This window comes from Anolis carolinensis, chromosome 1 (assembly GCF_035594765.1).
Source record: "Anolis carolinensis isolate JA03-04 chromosome 1, rAnoCar3.1.pri, whole genome shotgun sequence".
Classification (NCBI taxonomy): Eukaryota; Metazoa; Chordata; class Lepidosauria; order Squamata; family Dactyloidae; genus Anolis; species Anolis carolinensis.
Window position 1 is genome coordinate 80,278,094 of NC_085841.1, and position 14,166 is coordinate 80,292,259.

The window sequence follows — 14,166 nt, forward strand, 5'->3', positions numbered from 1 at the left end:
AAGACTGCATTTAGGTGGGAAAACCTAAACTCAATCAAAGCAAACTGCTCTTTGAGTCACATCACCTGACTCCATAGGTAACATAACAGCTGTGTCAAGGAAAGTTAAACATTTTGCTAAAAAATTATCTATTTGTATGATCAGGCATTTCTGCCTATTCTCCTGAAATGAAGGTTATATGTATACATGCACATACTGTACACACGTGTGTGTGTGTGTGTGTGTGAAGGTTAAAGAACAGAAAAATCAAGTCTTTGCCCGACACTAAGCCTGCCTTCCTTAACACCTTCTCCCAAACCTGCTCCAATTACATCTGATACCTCACTAGTTTTGTGCCAATCTGATGTCTGAGTTCCTGCCTCTCCTCTTCAGATGCTCTTGGCAAGATATTTTTGTCTTCCAGTTCTTTTTTTGATGGCCGGTTGCCAAGTTTGATTGCAAGAGTATCTCTACGACGTATTTTTCTTGCTAAAGCGCCTGAGGTGGGGCGAAAAAGAAAGAAGATGAAGACAGATTTTTCTTCATTAGTGATGTCCAAGTTTCAACTTGTCAAGTTCCATCAAGAACATTTAAGTGCAACACATGTACTAACTTTTTGGTTCTTTCCAATATCAGAAGCAAAACAGTTTCTACTTATTTTATACTGTTACTAGCTATGCCCAGCCACACGTTGCTGTGCCGTTGTCTGGTGGTGTTGGTGAGAACTTGTTGAGGTAGTGGTGGCATTGAATGTCTGTTGTATGGTTGTCTTTATGTTTAGTATGCATTTGGCTGTTTGTGTACTGTGAAAGTGGTGAGGGTCGAGGGGGTCTATGTCCCTGTGTAGTATTGTATAGTATTTATACGTTGTCCATGTGTTGGGAATGCTTGGATTGTGTCCTGCTGCATAGTAGAAAGGGTTGGACTGGATGGCCCTTAGGGGTCTCTCCAAACTCTTGTGCCTGTCCCCTGGGCTAAGTGCGTTGCTAGGAGACCAAGTGGGCGGAGCTTAGCCCTCTAACTGGCAGCAATTGGATAAAAACAATTATTCCTCTCCCTCTAATTAGGACTTTATTTTTCTTTTCTTTTTGTTGTATCAACCTAGAGCCATGGATGATGGGTTGTGTTGTCAAATTTCGAGGTTGGGGGGCCTGTAGTTTTGTTGTTTTGTCCGCTGCCCTGATGCCATCACTCTTTTATATATATAGATGAGAGTCTTATTTTCATCGCCTTGCTCCTTAATTCAATTTGTCATGTATAATCCATATTACTGTTAAATCATAATTTAATCATAAACAGTTTTAGATAAATTTAGACTGTGAGTCTATAAACTTTAGATGGGAATTCTGCTAAGTATACTGCAATTTTTGTTTTGTAAGAAGTGAGGAAGCAAGCTTCTTCCTGCTCTGCTATCCTTATTGGCAAAGTTCCCCAAAGAAGACATCTGGTTAAGGTTGCCATCTTTCACACAATTGAGAAAAGAGATATGGCTTCATTGCCTGAAACCGGAGGATTTCCTCCAACCATGCATCATGGCCTTCCCTTCCCTTTAACTTTAGGATCCTTGAGTTGGTCCTGGGGGGGGGGGGGTACCACTGATTAACATTCAAAAGAAAGGAAAGGTAATTCCTTTAATAAATCTTTCCCTTTAATAAATCACCAATAAGCATGTTTTATCCCTGTTGCAAAATTTAACTGGTGGCTAAATTTTAAACCATCTTACTACCGACCCATCTCTAATCTCCACTTTTTGGGCAAGATTCTGGAGAGGGTGGTGTCCTCTCAGCTCCAGGGGTTCTTTTAGGAAACTAACCATCTAGACCCATCACAGTCTGGCTTCAGACCTGGTCACAGCACGGAGACGGCTTTGGTCGCCTTGGTGGATGATCTCCGTAGAGAACTTGACAGGGGGAGTGTGTCCCTGTTGGTTCTCTTAGATATCTCAGCGACTTTCGATACCATCGACCATGGTATCCTTCTGGGGGCGGCTCTCCGGATGGGTCTTGGGGGCACTGCATTGCAGTGGCTCCGCTCCTTCCTGGAGGGTCGCACCCAGTTGGTGAAGCTAGGGATGCCTGCTTGTACGCCTGGCCTTTGATCTGTGGGGTCCCGCAAAGTTCTATTCTATCCCTATGCTATTTCACATCTACATGAAACTGCTGGGTGAGGTCATTCAGAGTTTTGGAGTTCGGTGCCATCTCTATGCAGATGACACTCAACACTACTACTCTTTTCCACCAGACTCCAAGGAAGCCCCCTGTGTCCTGAATCAGTGTCTGGCCGCTGTGATGGGCTGGGTGAGGGCTAACAAGCTGAAGCTTAATCCTGAAGACAGGCCCTCCAGGTCAGTCACTCGTCGGATTGGGGTATAGGGTGGCAACCTGTGCTCGACAGGGTCGCACTCCCCCTGAAGACACAGGTCTGCAGTCTGGGGGTCCTCCTGGACTCAGCGCTGACACTTGATTCTCAGGTGTCGGTGGTGGCCGGGAGGGCCTTCGCACAACTAAAACTTGTGCACCAGCTGCAACCATACCTCGAGAAATCTGACTTGGCTGTGGTAGTCCACACATTGGTTACATCAAGACTGGATTACTGCAATGCACTCTATGTGGGACTGCCTTTGAGGACAGACCGGAAAATGCAACTGGTACAAAGATCTACAGCCAAATTGTTGACAGGAGCTTGCTACAGGGAGCATACTACGCCTCTCCTGAAGCAGCTCCACTGGCTGCCAATAAGTTTCCGGTCCCAATTCAAAGTGCAAGTAATCACCTACAAAGCCCTAAATGGTTCGGGTCCTGCCTATCTTCATGACCACGTTTCTCCCTATAAACCAGCGCGGGCTTTTAGATCTTTCGGGGAGGCCCTCCTTTCGCTCCTGCCACCATCTGAAACACAGTTGGTGGGGACGAGGGAGAGGGCCTTCTCGGCAGTGGCCCCCCAGCTCTGGAATTCCCTCCCCAGGGAGATCAGACTAGCACCCACCCTAACCATATTTTGAAAGAGCTTGAAAATGTGGCTTTTTCAATGCGCTTTCGAATAATTAGCTGCACTTTGTCCATACAGTCCAATTTGCCCAGCCGGCCCCTAGCACTTAACCCCACTCTGGTTCGATTATTCATGTTGCAGAAGTCTTCCCCTCCCATGTAATCCTAAACAGCCCCACTCCCTTGCCTTTGATATATGGTTATTTAAAGTTTATAAAATTGTTTGGCTTTTGCTAAATATTTTAATGTTGTAACTTGTACTATTTTATGTATATGTCAACTGTTGTTTTTATGGCTTTGTCCCCATGTGAGCCGCCCCGAGTCCCCTCGGGGAGATGGAGGCAGCATATAAGAAATAAATTATTATTAAAAAATTATTATTACTTTCATTATGTTCACCATCTTCATCTTCATCATCTGTGTAGAGTATAGGCCCGTCTGAGTCTGAGTCACTGGTGTGATTCTCTTTGCTGCTTTCACTTTCAGGAGTGTTCAGGGCTTCAGACGACTCATCTGTTGGCTCTGGACTTGCTTGATTAGGATTTTCTTTTTCTTGGTCTTCTTTGGTAACAGAACTGTACACACACCAAGAAAACAAAAGCAAAACAAAATTGTAGTATTAGCACAAACACTGGAGCTTCTTTATATGGAATAAACTACCCAATGGAGGGCTTTATTACTTTTTCTACCACACACGTTATACCATTAAAATGGTGGATCATAATTTGTACCAATCAGAGTGAAGCCTAATATTTCAACAATGAATGTACTGTGGACCAATAAAACTATGGATCATGATTTATACCAATAAGTAATCACAGCAATCAGTGTTTCGTATGCCAGGCAAACCCCGATATTTTGAACAACATTATGATATAATTAAATTGGGCTTACAGCATTGTAATTACTTAATAACATGTAATCTGAATAGATAAGCTTTCTTTCCTACACTTTCTTAGTCAGCCTTATATTAGAGATCAAGTACACTGAGGATTGAGATGGCAATTAATGCCAAAAAGAAATGCAATACCACAATAAATAAGACTTTCACATTTTTATAGGAGGGCTGTAAGTCAAAACAGTATCTGGGAGGAAGCATAGACAGTCCAGTAATAACAATACATCAGTTCCTTTTGTGCCAATGACAAGGAGCTGACAATTGTTTATACTGGTTCTGAGTTAAGACTCTTCTTTCCTATCTTCCATAATTCTGTGTGCTAGAAACCTCACAGTAAAGCTCTACTATTTTTATTGTAATGACATGAATTTGAATTGGCTTCTGTTTTTGGGTCAGGGGCAGATGAATTTGGAAAAAGTTTTAATCAATATGCTTGAAAAGCAATCTATATAATGAGCCAGAAGTCTATTCACACATGATGTGAATATGCTTCTGGAAAAAAAAGGTTTAGTTAGCTTAAAATGGAAGTGGTAGAATACATATTACCCTGAATCTTCCCAACATATGTACAAATACAGCATCAAAATCCACATTTACAAATAACATCATTTAATTTCCATTTATGTAGTAACAACTTACAGCACAACTTTCTCTTGCAACTTTTGGACAGTTTTAGACTCTTTTTTATTTTTTTAAACATTGCTTATTGTGGAATACACACACACAGAGAGAGAGAGAGGGGGGGGGAGAGGGAGAGGGAGGGAGGGAGAGAGAAAATACAATCTTTTATATTCCACAAACAAAATACTGTACAAGTATTTTTCCCCAGTCCCACCACCTCCCCATTCCCACCCATGAACCCCCACCCTTGACTTCTCTTTGCGTAAAGAGAACCCATACAAATATTAGGTACTGTGCCAAGCTAGCAGATTCTGGCAAAATATTACATAAGAAAACTGACAACAGGAGATTTTGTATAAAGGAGAGGTATAAATACAGGAATTTAGACAATGTATCAGGAGCCTAGATCAGGGTGGCAAACTGAAAGTAGGCAACTGGAACACCTGAGGCCTGGCCATGATCATGGAAGCTGTAGTTCAAAACATCTGGAGGACACCAGATTGTCTGTTCTTGGCTATACTCTGATTGGCATTTATTTATGAAGAAAAAGAATGTTTCCCCAAGTAGCAGAGCTTCACAGAAATAGTCCAGAACAGCATGTCTCCATCTGCTGACTCTACGAGATGTGTAGACAGGAATGTTAATATTTTAAGATCTCAACTGCACACAGTTCCACTACTAAATAAACCATGTATAAAAAAAATTAAGCCCTCAATTTTTACATAAAATTAAAATGCAATTTTCTAGACCTCTTAGCAATACATAAGCAGAAAGTTCCTCGGTGTACTAGAAATGCTGAACAACAATGTGTCTATCCTCGGGTACCCAGAAGGCAACCCTTGCGTCTGAATCTGGTTTCCAATCTGAATACAGTCAGCTTTAAGAGGGCTTTGAACAAGCCGCTTTCCTGGGCTTCTCTGTGGCATCATTTTCTCTCCTTTCCTGGCAGTTTCCTGCTCTACTACTTTTTCCCTCAACACTCCACAACTTTCCCAGGCTTCAGGAGGAGTCAGACAGAGTCCTTTTTTCTTTGTACTTCATCTTTAGAAGCAACAGACAGCCAAACACCTGCCAGAGCAAACTATAGGCAAAGACATCTAACATGTTTGTTTCTACAAAGTGCCTGTGGGCTAATGTGTGACTTGGAGGCATTCTGGAGAAATGAAGGATGCCACTTGCCAAAGATGCATAAGCTGTAGATACCCAGACTAGCAGAGGTTGGACTGGATGAACCTTGGGCCTCTTCCAATGCTATGGTTCTGTACTGATGGGGAGTAAACCTGGAGCCTTAGTGTTTTGATTCATGGTGTGGCTATATGATGCAACCCTCTAAATATTAAAAAGAAACAAGGCGTGCATGTCTCTGTTGGGGAGGCATATTGTTATGCTTGTTGTTAGCACTAGTATTGCTATGGAAGATCTTGATCCTAGGCCTTTTTCCATCATTTTTTGTTATTAGAACCACAAAATCAGAGTTGGATGAGACCCTAAGGACCATCCAGTCCAACTCCCTGTTATACTGGAACACACAATCAAAGTAATTGTTTGCATCTTCTGCCATTAGAACTAATGATACCATTGGTGAAATTAAGTGTGGCCTGATTACCAATATTTCAATTTTGCTTTGGACACCATAGAAAACTATAGTTTCTTGCCACCTAAAAAAATCAGTGAAGGAATTATTGTACATGAATAGGAAAGGAAGTGTTTGAACCTCTGATCTGTAAATATCTTTCTACCATAAATACCTCCATATTCTCTGGTATAGTTCTGTTGCTTATAAATTAATATAGTTCTTAGTTTCTAGCATCACCCACAATATTTGATCATTTCATGCTGCCAGTTATTATTGAAGTGTTTCTTCAGAAATATGTTCAAATCAAAAATCCAAAAAATTAGAAGACACTTTGAGTATAACAGTGGAATACTGAACTTATCTATCCAAGATGAGAGAATGAGAAATGCTTTTTAAGAAAACTGATCTACACCACAGAAAGGCAGCACAAATGCTCTTGGATTACATCCAGCCCGCTAGTGTGCCAATGTGTACCTTTTTCAGGGGGGGGGGGGTGGAACTTTGATGTTTTCCAAATGACATGTTGCCAACAATTGAGTTATGTACTTAATTTTGAATGTACAATATCAGTATTATGTACAGAGGAACTAAATGTATTTACGTCTTCATTCAATGCACATAAACAAAGAGCATCAAAGTAATATAAATCATAGTAGAACTGAATTCTTTTCGAAAGGGATACTTCGTTCTTTCATGTCACAAAGGCAAAATACAGGATGCTAACATCATGCCAAAGTAAAGCAGATAAAGCATAGTTGTTGCTAAAAGGCCACTAAGACAGCAACATAACTAATAAGGATATCTCCTTCTCAACGTGAATGTCAGCAAAGCAAGTGTCAGAAAATACATTCTTGCCAGTCTATGTTGACACCCTCCATCCTGCAGAATTGTTAGGAAGGTTATTTACTTTTATTTTTTCATCCTAATAGAGAGTGACTTCAGTTGCCTTCATGATGCCAAACACACAGCAACCTCATGGTGATCTCACCTTCAGGCATGCATGCAGGTTGTTTCTGCCAATCTACTGAAAATGTTGCCCACTGTCCTTCGATTTAGCACATGCTTTGTTTAGAAAATGTTGTGATCATTATTATGCTCTATAGTCTTTGACAACTATCTTTTTAAAAGAACTATCCACTTTTTAATGTTTTTACCACTCCACCTCCACTCTGAGCAAACTATAACAACAACAACAAAACAACCCGGAGTAAACCATAGGAATAATATCTTCAAGTGTTACTTTGAAGCCCCACTAGCAGATTTTCAGATAACAATTCTGTCTATCAAACTTGAATTGCACTTCGATTAGTGTTTTTGCATGCTCCCTCTCTCAATACCTCATGCACCAATATTTTCCGCACCCATTATGAGTTGCAGTAATAAACAATTAATTCAAATTATTAATGAAGCAAAAACTCTTCTAGGTTTCTAAAGACAAGTTCAAGTCTTACACCAAAATATCTTCCCAAAGCTTAATGGATTTGCACACAAATTATTATAATTAATGAAAAGCATGATGTCTTACCATCTTCTGTCTTCTCCCTCTGGGTTATTGTCTAAGACAGTACTGTTTGGAGAGCTTTCACTGTCTGCTTCAGTTTTGGTATGGAGATCATTAGAATCCATGCCAGGAACAGACGGGCCTGTTTCAGTGCTAACTGGCACATCTTGTGCATCCGAGAAAGTAGTGGGCCGAGAGCCTGAAGAGAGAGATGGGATGGATGGAGGAAGAGGAGGTGGAATAGACCGAGGAGGGGGAGGAACAACAGCTGTGTTCTGTTGCGTTGTGTCTCCAGCTTCAGGAACAACACAGCGAGGCTCTCCTGGCTTAGAGTCTTCCATCTTTGCTTCTGAATTGCCTGCTTTCATGTTTGAGGCTAAAGAAATGTCCTCATCTGCAGGTGTTCGCATGGTCACCTGTTTTCCATGCTTCTTCTTGTCTCTAGGTGTCCCTGTGCTTATTTTGCTTGACACTGGCTCCTTGGAGGTCTTAGGGCGGGACGATGTGGATGAAGGAGATGATGACTTTGAAGCATGCACTTTTTTTGGATTAGAGGAACTAGCTGAAATGAGAGAACATACATTTCATTATTACAGAATCAGTTCTAAGACACTAGACTGGGGAGGTAGTATTTGTATCACCTCTTTGTGTGTATACACATATTTTCTTTAACACATAAGGTTAAATGGTAAACTACAACCCAGTAGCTGCTATGTATGCACTCCCTCCTTGTTCTTGGATAAATTTCCTCTGACCACTTCTCCTAGCCTTAAGCAGTATATTGGTACTGATGATAGCTGTAGTTAAGAATACACAGGTTTCTGATTAACTAGTATTTGAAGCAAGAGCCAGGCTCACACACACAACTTAAGAGGTTAATAAGATCCATGGCTAACACTGGTACTGATATGATACTTAGCCATGATTAAGGCTGTAAGAGGAAATTGTGCTTGGATTCACTATTTACCCATAGTGGCTTACCCATAATTAAAGAACTGAGTGTGCATCAGCTCAGACTGGACACAAGGAAGAGACAAGCAAAGATCAGGGATTTTTCACCATTTATATACTCTTCTATTAAAATTTTAAGCCCTCAATTTCTACATAAAATGTTTCATCATTTTAAAAAGTATCGTAAGATATCCAAACTAGGAAAATCGTCTGATGCAGAAAGTCCTGGGACCACGAACCACTTAAATATTTTGAGCAGCTACTATTGAGACAAAATGCAGACTAGCTTTCCAAAAATTATCATATTCTGTTCTTGAGCCCTTGAATGAAAACTGGGACTTGGGGGCACTTAACAAAAAAAACAAACCCAAAAAAAAACCAAAAAGCAGGTTTCTCACTTTCCTTATTGCCAAAATATTTCCCAAAGTGTGACTATGAAACATCTGGCAGGTGGTGGATTGGAAATAAGAAAGTAAGCAAAGAGAATCCAGCTTTCATTGTGTTTTAGCTCACATTGTTTCCATTTATAGTATAAAAATGTCAAATCATATTGAAGACCTGTTAAAATGCCAAATGCCTTTTCTCCAAATTGGATAATTATATCCAATTATATAATTATATCCAATTTGGAAAAAGGGTATTTGACATTTTAATATTCATGAACTGTATTTTGCTAGTTTGTGAATATGGTATGCAACTGTTCAGCCAAATCCCCTGTCTTTGTTTTATATTTCCAAATACATTTCTTGCTTTTCTTGTTATGTTTTCAAAGGGATTTGTTGACTGGGTGGAAAGATGCACATTATCATAGCAAATATATATATTTCCTAAAAAAAAAGGTTGAACAATCATAAAATAAGCTGTAGAACTAATGTACCTAAAATAGGTTGTGAAGGCAGGGGAAAATAAAATAGCTACAATATTATCATATGTAAAACTGGTCCTCTACCTTCGTGGGTTTTACTTTTGTGATCTGATTTTTCATAGATTTGATTAATGTGTTCTCTCTAAGAACCTCTAGGTTCTTTGCTGTCATTTTATGGACAATTTCTGCCATAGAGGACTGAGAGATTCCCAGAGAGAACACTTTTCTAGGCATTTGAAGGTCTTCCAGTGTGATTCTGTAGTCAACGTCCTACAGAAGTTGACCATGTCCTGCAGGAATTGACCATAGAGTTGTGCTAGAGGATCTAGAGATGCTTAAAGAGATGTTTTCTCAAGTAAAAACCAGGGTTTTTTATTCCCAGTTTTTCCACTTTTGTGAGAAATGCTTTAGGCAAACAAACTGGGAAATGTTGCCCTCCACACAAATTCAGCAGTAACTGTTATTACTGTGGCCCACAGGTCAAGATGCATTGAGAAACATAGATGACACTCATTAAACATTAATATTTTTAGTAGAGATAGTTAGAACACATTAGAGTGAAGAATTAGTAATTGACTACAGATACACAGTAATTGGTGTATCTGACTTTTGCGCAAGCAAAACAACACATTCACAGCTATGAACCCAATGCTGATATGAACAGCATGCACTGTGGACTAACCAGTGTACTCACCAGCTTCTCGATTTACACTACGACTTGTTGGTTTGGAAGGAGGGGCAGAAGCCTGCTTAGCAGGAGTTTTGCCTCTTTTTTTAGCATGTGGCACTTCATTAGTCTTATGGCTGGTAGTAGCAGCAGTAGCAGTTTTTGGAGGTATGGTTGCTTTTTTAGCTTTAGGCTTAGATTTAGGAGGAGGTGGTGGTGGAGGTGGAGGAGGAGCAGCACGAGGTGCCGATATTTCAGGACCTTTAGTTTTCTCTATGAATAAGAAAGCGAACACAAAGGAACTAACAAACAGACAACAATGGGTAATCAGACAGACACATACATGAATACACTTAGTGCTGCTCTATCTCTTGAGAATCAGGATTATTTCCATTTTTATTCAAACAAAAGAAAAAAATTACCATCAAATTATCCAGGCCTGTTTATCTCCCAGATTGATGGGCCCTTGAAATGTGTAATCAGAAGGAATTACATTGTAAAATAGTTATCTACTCAATGACAGTCGATAGAGTCCACCATCAAGTTATGCTATTTTACAGCAATCCTACTGAATGGCCTCTAATTTTACCATCTTGTCATATCTCCAATTCTCAAGTGTTAAACAGTGTTCTTATCAAAAGCAATTAGTATGTAAAAACTAAGAGTGTGTTAAATACAATTAAAGACATTACACCACATGTGCAACATATTTAATTACAAGAGGTGACACACAAGATGCCCATTTTGTTATATCTTAACTATTAAGAAAAATTTCCTGTAATTCCTTTTAGGTTAGTTACAGTCTACATTAATTATTCTTTACCAGTTCTGAGTCAGCATCATTTTCCCCATCACCTAATAAAGTATAAGGGTGAGACAACAACGTTTGGCTTTTCTAGTCAAATTCAATTTATTTGCATGAAGAGAAGAACAGTAATTTGTTCTCAGAAAATTGCTTGACATCCACAGGAGTGGTTGTTGTTGCTGTTTTGTTGGCCTGGTTTTGTGTTTTTAGAGTGAACAAGTTGTTATATGTAACATATGAGATTTATAAATAAAAGATCCAGGGCATGATTTGTTATCCAGTGTGCACTCACGAATCGTTTGTCCAAAATACAAGCAGAAGAAAACCTGTCAACACATTCTTATTATCCTAGCAGAAGAGAAGAACTTCCTTTGAAATGTGTCTGTTGGTTGGTTGCCACAAAGAAAACATTTGTAATACAGCAAGCTATAGAAGGGTTTTGCTTTTACAGTTATTCAGTTGGGATGTTTTTCCTCTTAACTCATTTAGCACTCTGCTTGCCAATCTGCCTAGGTCTAATACCAATAATAATAATAATAATAATAATAATAATAATAATAATAATAATATAAAATAAAATAAAAAAAGGTTTGGATCATTGATGTTGCCATCCCAGGTGACAGTCGCATTGACGAAAAACAACAGGAAGAACTCAGCCGCTATCAGGACCTCAAGATTGAACTTCAAAGACTCTGGCAGAAACCAGTGCAGGTGGTCCCGGTGGTGATGGGCACACTGGGTGCCGTGCCAAAAGATCTCAGCCGGCATTTGGAAACAATAGACATTGACAAAATTACAATCTGCCAACTGCAAAAGGCCACCCTGCTGGGATCTGCGCGCATCATCCGAAAATACATCACACTGTCCTAGACACTTGGGAAGTGTTCAACTTGTGATTTTGTGATACGAAATCCAGCATATCTATCTTGTTTGCTGTGACATAATATAATAATAATAATAATAATAATAATAATAATAATAATAATAATAATAATAAGCTGTATTTATATGCCGCCCTATCTCCCCGTGAGGACTCAGGGCAGTTTCCAATGAACAAAGACAATAACCATAACATTTAAACAGAAAATCATGAAAATTAAATTACAACACCAAACATTAGACAACATGAAGTTAAAATTAAACAATTCACAAACATCAGATTATAACAATTTAAAAGACAGCCTAGCAGAGTATCATTCAATAGTTCATTACCATAGTTAAAATCATTTTCTGAATTATTCAGAATCACTCCTACATAAGAAAAGATTGCCTATATTAGATAAGAAATACCAGACAGTGTTACTGGCATCTACCTTCATGTCTACTTGAGATATAACATAATTATTGAGACATAGCTACAGGCAGCCCTAGTTTTATGGTAAATTTTAATTCCTTAGTATCGTCTTAAAAGAATACCCTCTTTATATCACAAAATATATAGCATGTCCAGCATTCTGGTCTCAGAGTGACAAACCAAATGCCTTCAGAAAGCCCATAAGCAGGCATGAGTGCAATAGCGCCCTCTTCCTCATGTGCTCCAGAATTGGTTTTGAGAAGAATGCCAGATATTAGAGGTAATATATAGCCAAGATGACTACTATATATATTCAGATATGAGTGTACAAATTTTAAAAATCAACCCCCAAATCCTGGGTTGACTTATTGATAGGTCACTATAAGCATTAGACTTTATCAAAAAGAAGCATAGCCTTCTATGAACTGAGTGGCAAAAGGTAAAGAGCTTAATCCATACTGGGCGAAGCTGAAAGAAGCACCAAACCCTTCTACTCTTTCTGGCATGGTGCCACTTCTGGCTTTTTTTTTTTTTGAAGGCCTGGATGGGAAAGTAGCAGCAGTGCTGGCATTTTCTCCTTTTCATGGGGAAGATGCTCTTCATGGAATGAACCTTGACTTAATATGGGTCATATCAAAATCTATAATTATTCACCAAAACCTGCATATGACGTATATATGAGGTCAACTTCAACATTAGGATATACTGGTAGTTTATACTAACAGGGTTATTCATTTTTCTAATCTTTCTAGTTTCTGGTCATTATGGTTTATGATAATGAATTCCATAATTATGATCTGTAAAATACTTTCTTTTATCTCTCCTAAATCTCCCATCATTCAGCATCACCTGATGATCACATCTGTAGTATTATGGGAAAGGGAAGCTTCCAAAGAAGGCTATCTCCTACAAACATGCATAGTTCTATTTGCTATAATAAAAGGTCTCTTTCAGAGAGAGCAAAACTCACTATCCATATTCCATAAACAATTTTTGGGGCCTTTTTAAGGGTTATTTCATGTTAGATAATGAAGTCACAGTAGTAAATAAGAAATACATCCAAATTGATTGCATTTAAATTACCTTTTTTACCCTCTTTTCTTTCGTCTGGAGCTGATACTTTTCCAGATTTGGAGCTTTTATCTTCTGTAGTCTTTATGACATTTTCTTCTTGTATAGCTTCTTCAGCAATTGCTATAGTGTGGCCATTAGAGGTCTCATAATTTACTGTTACATCTCCATCTGAAAAAGCAAGCCATTGACTAACTTTGACAATGGAATTGAGAGATATCCAGATTTCCCACTTTTTAAAATAAATGCTTTCTGAGAAATTAATCACATGATTCACAACATTTGAAAAAAATATTTTGCTTCTGCACATTACCTGACAAATAACTTTGTTACCTGACAAATAATTGCTCAAGACAAATAACTCTAAAACACAAAAAATGACAATAAATTTGGAAAATGAACTAAGCCTGGGAAGGGGGGGGGGAGGATGACAGGCAAAGGATGGATTGTTATTGTCTGCTTGAAAAAATAGTCCTGTTTCCTTAGGAGAGATGTCTAGAAATTAACACACTAAGCAAAATGCACAAAACATGTGCCTGTAACCATTATTTACAAAATATTATACCCATGTAAGGTGTTCAAGAGATCCATAGAGAGAGATTTGTTGTTGTTGTGTGTCATCAAGTCATTTCTGACTTATGACAACCCTAAGGTTATACTATTTTTTCTTTGCAGAATTTGTTTATAAGGGGTTTATTTGGCAGTATTTATTCAGAAGGGGTTTGCCTCTCTGAGACTGAGTGGCTGTGGTTTGTCCAAGATAATCTGGTGGGATTCCAGTCTCCTAGTCCAAAACACAAACCTCTTCACCCTGCTGGCTCTTAGAGATAGGATTAAAAAAGGTAAAGGTTTCCCCTGACGTTAAGTCCAGTCGTGACCGACTCTGGGGGTTGGTGCTCATCTCCATTTCTAAGCCAAAGAGCCGGCGTTGTCCGTAGACACCTCCAAGGT

General features: G+C 39.0%; 1 protein-coding gene across 6 annotated transcripts in view; it reads right to left on the reverse strand.

Annotated features, from left to right (window-relative positions):
• The window catches only part of phactr2 (phosphatase and actin regulator 2), a 135,670-nt gene that overhangs the window by 14,321 nt on the left and 107,183 nt on the right, over positions 1–14,166 (reverse strand). For 5 of the 6 annotated variants that reach the window (XM_062977807.1, XM_062977795.1, XM_062977801.1 and 2 more), the window contains 5 exons: positions 13,228–13,386; positions 10,073–10,318; positions 7,587–8,124; positions 3,351–3,541; positions 321–477 (listed from right to left, as the gene is read on the reverse strand). In XM_062977807.1, coding sequence (XP_062833877.1) covers positions 321–477; positions 3,351–3,541; positions 7,587–8,124; positions 10,073–10,318; positions 13,228–13,386 — 1,291 coding nt within the window. The remainder of the gene's footprint in view (positions 1–320; positions 478–3,350; positions 3,542–7,586; positions 8,125–10,072; positions 10,319–13,227; positions 13,387–14,166) is intronic. The other variant, XM_062977816.1, reaches the window with a different exon arrangement.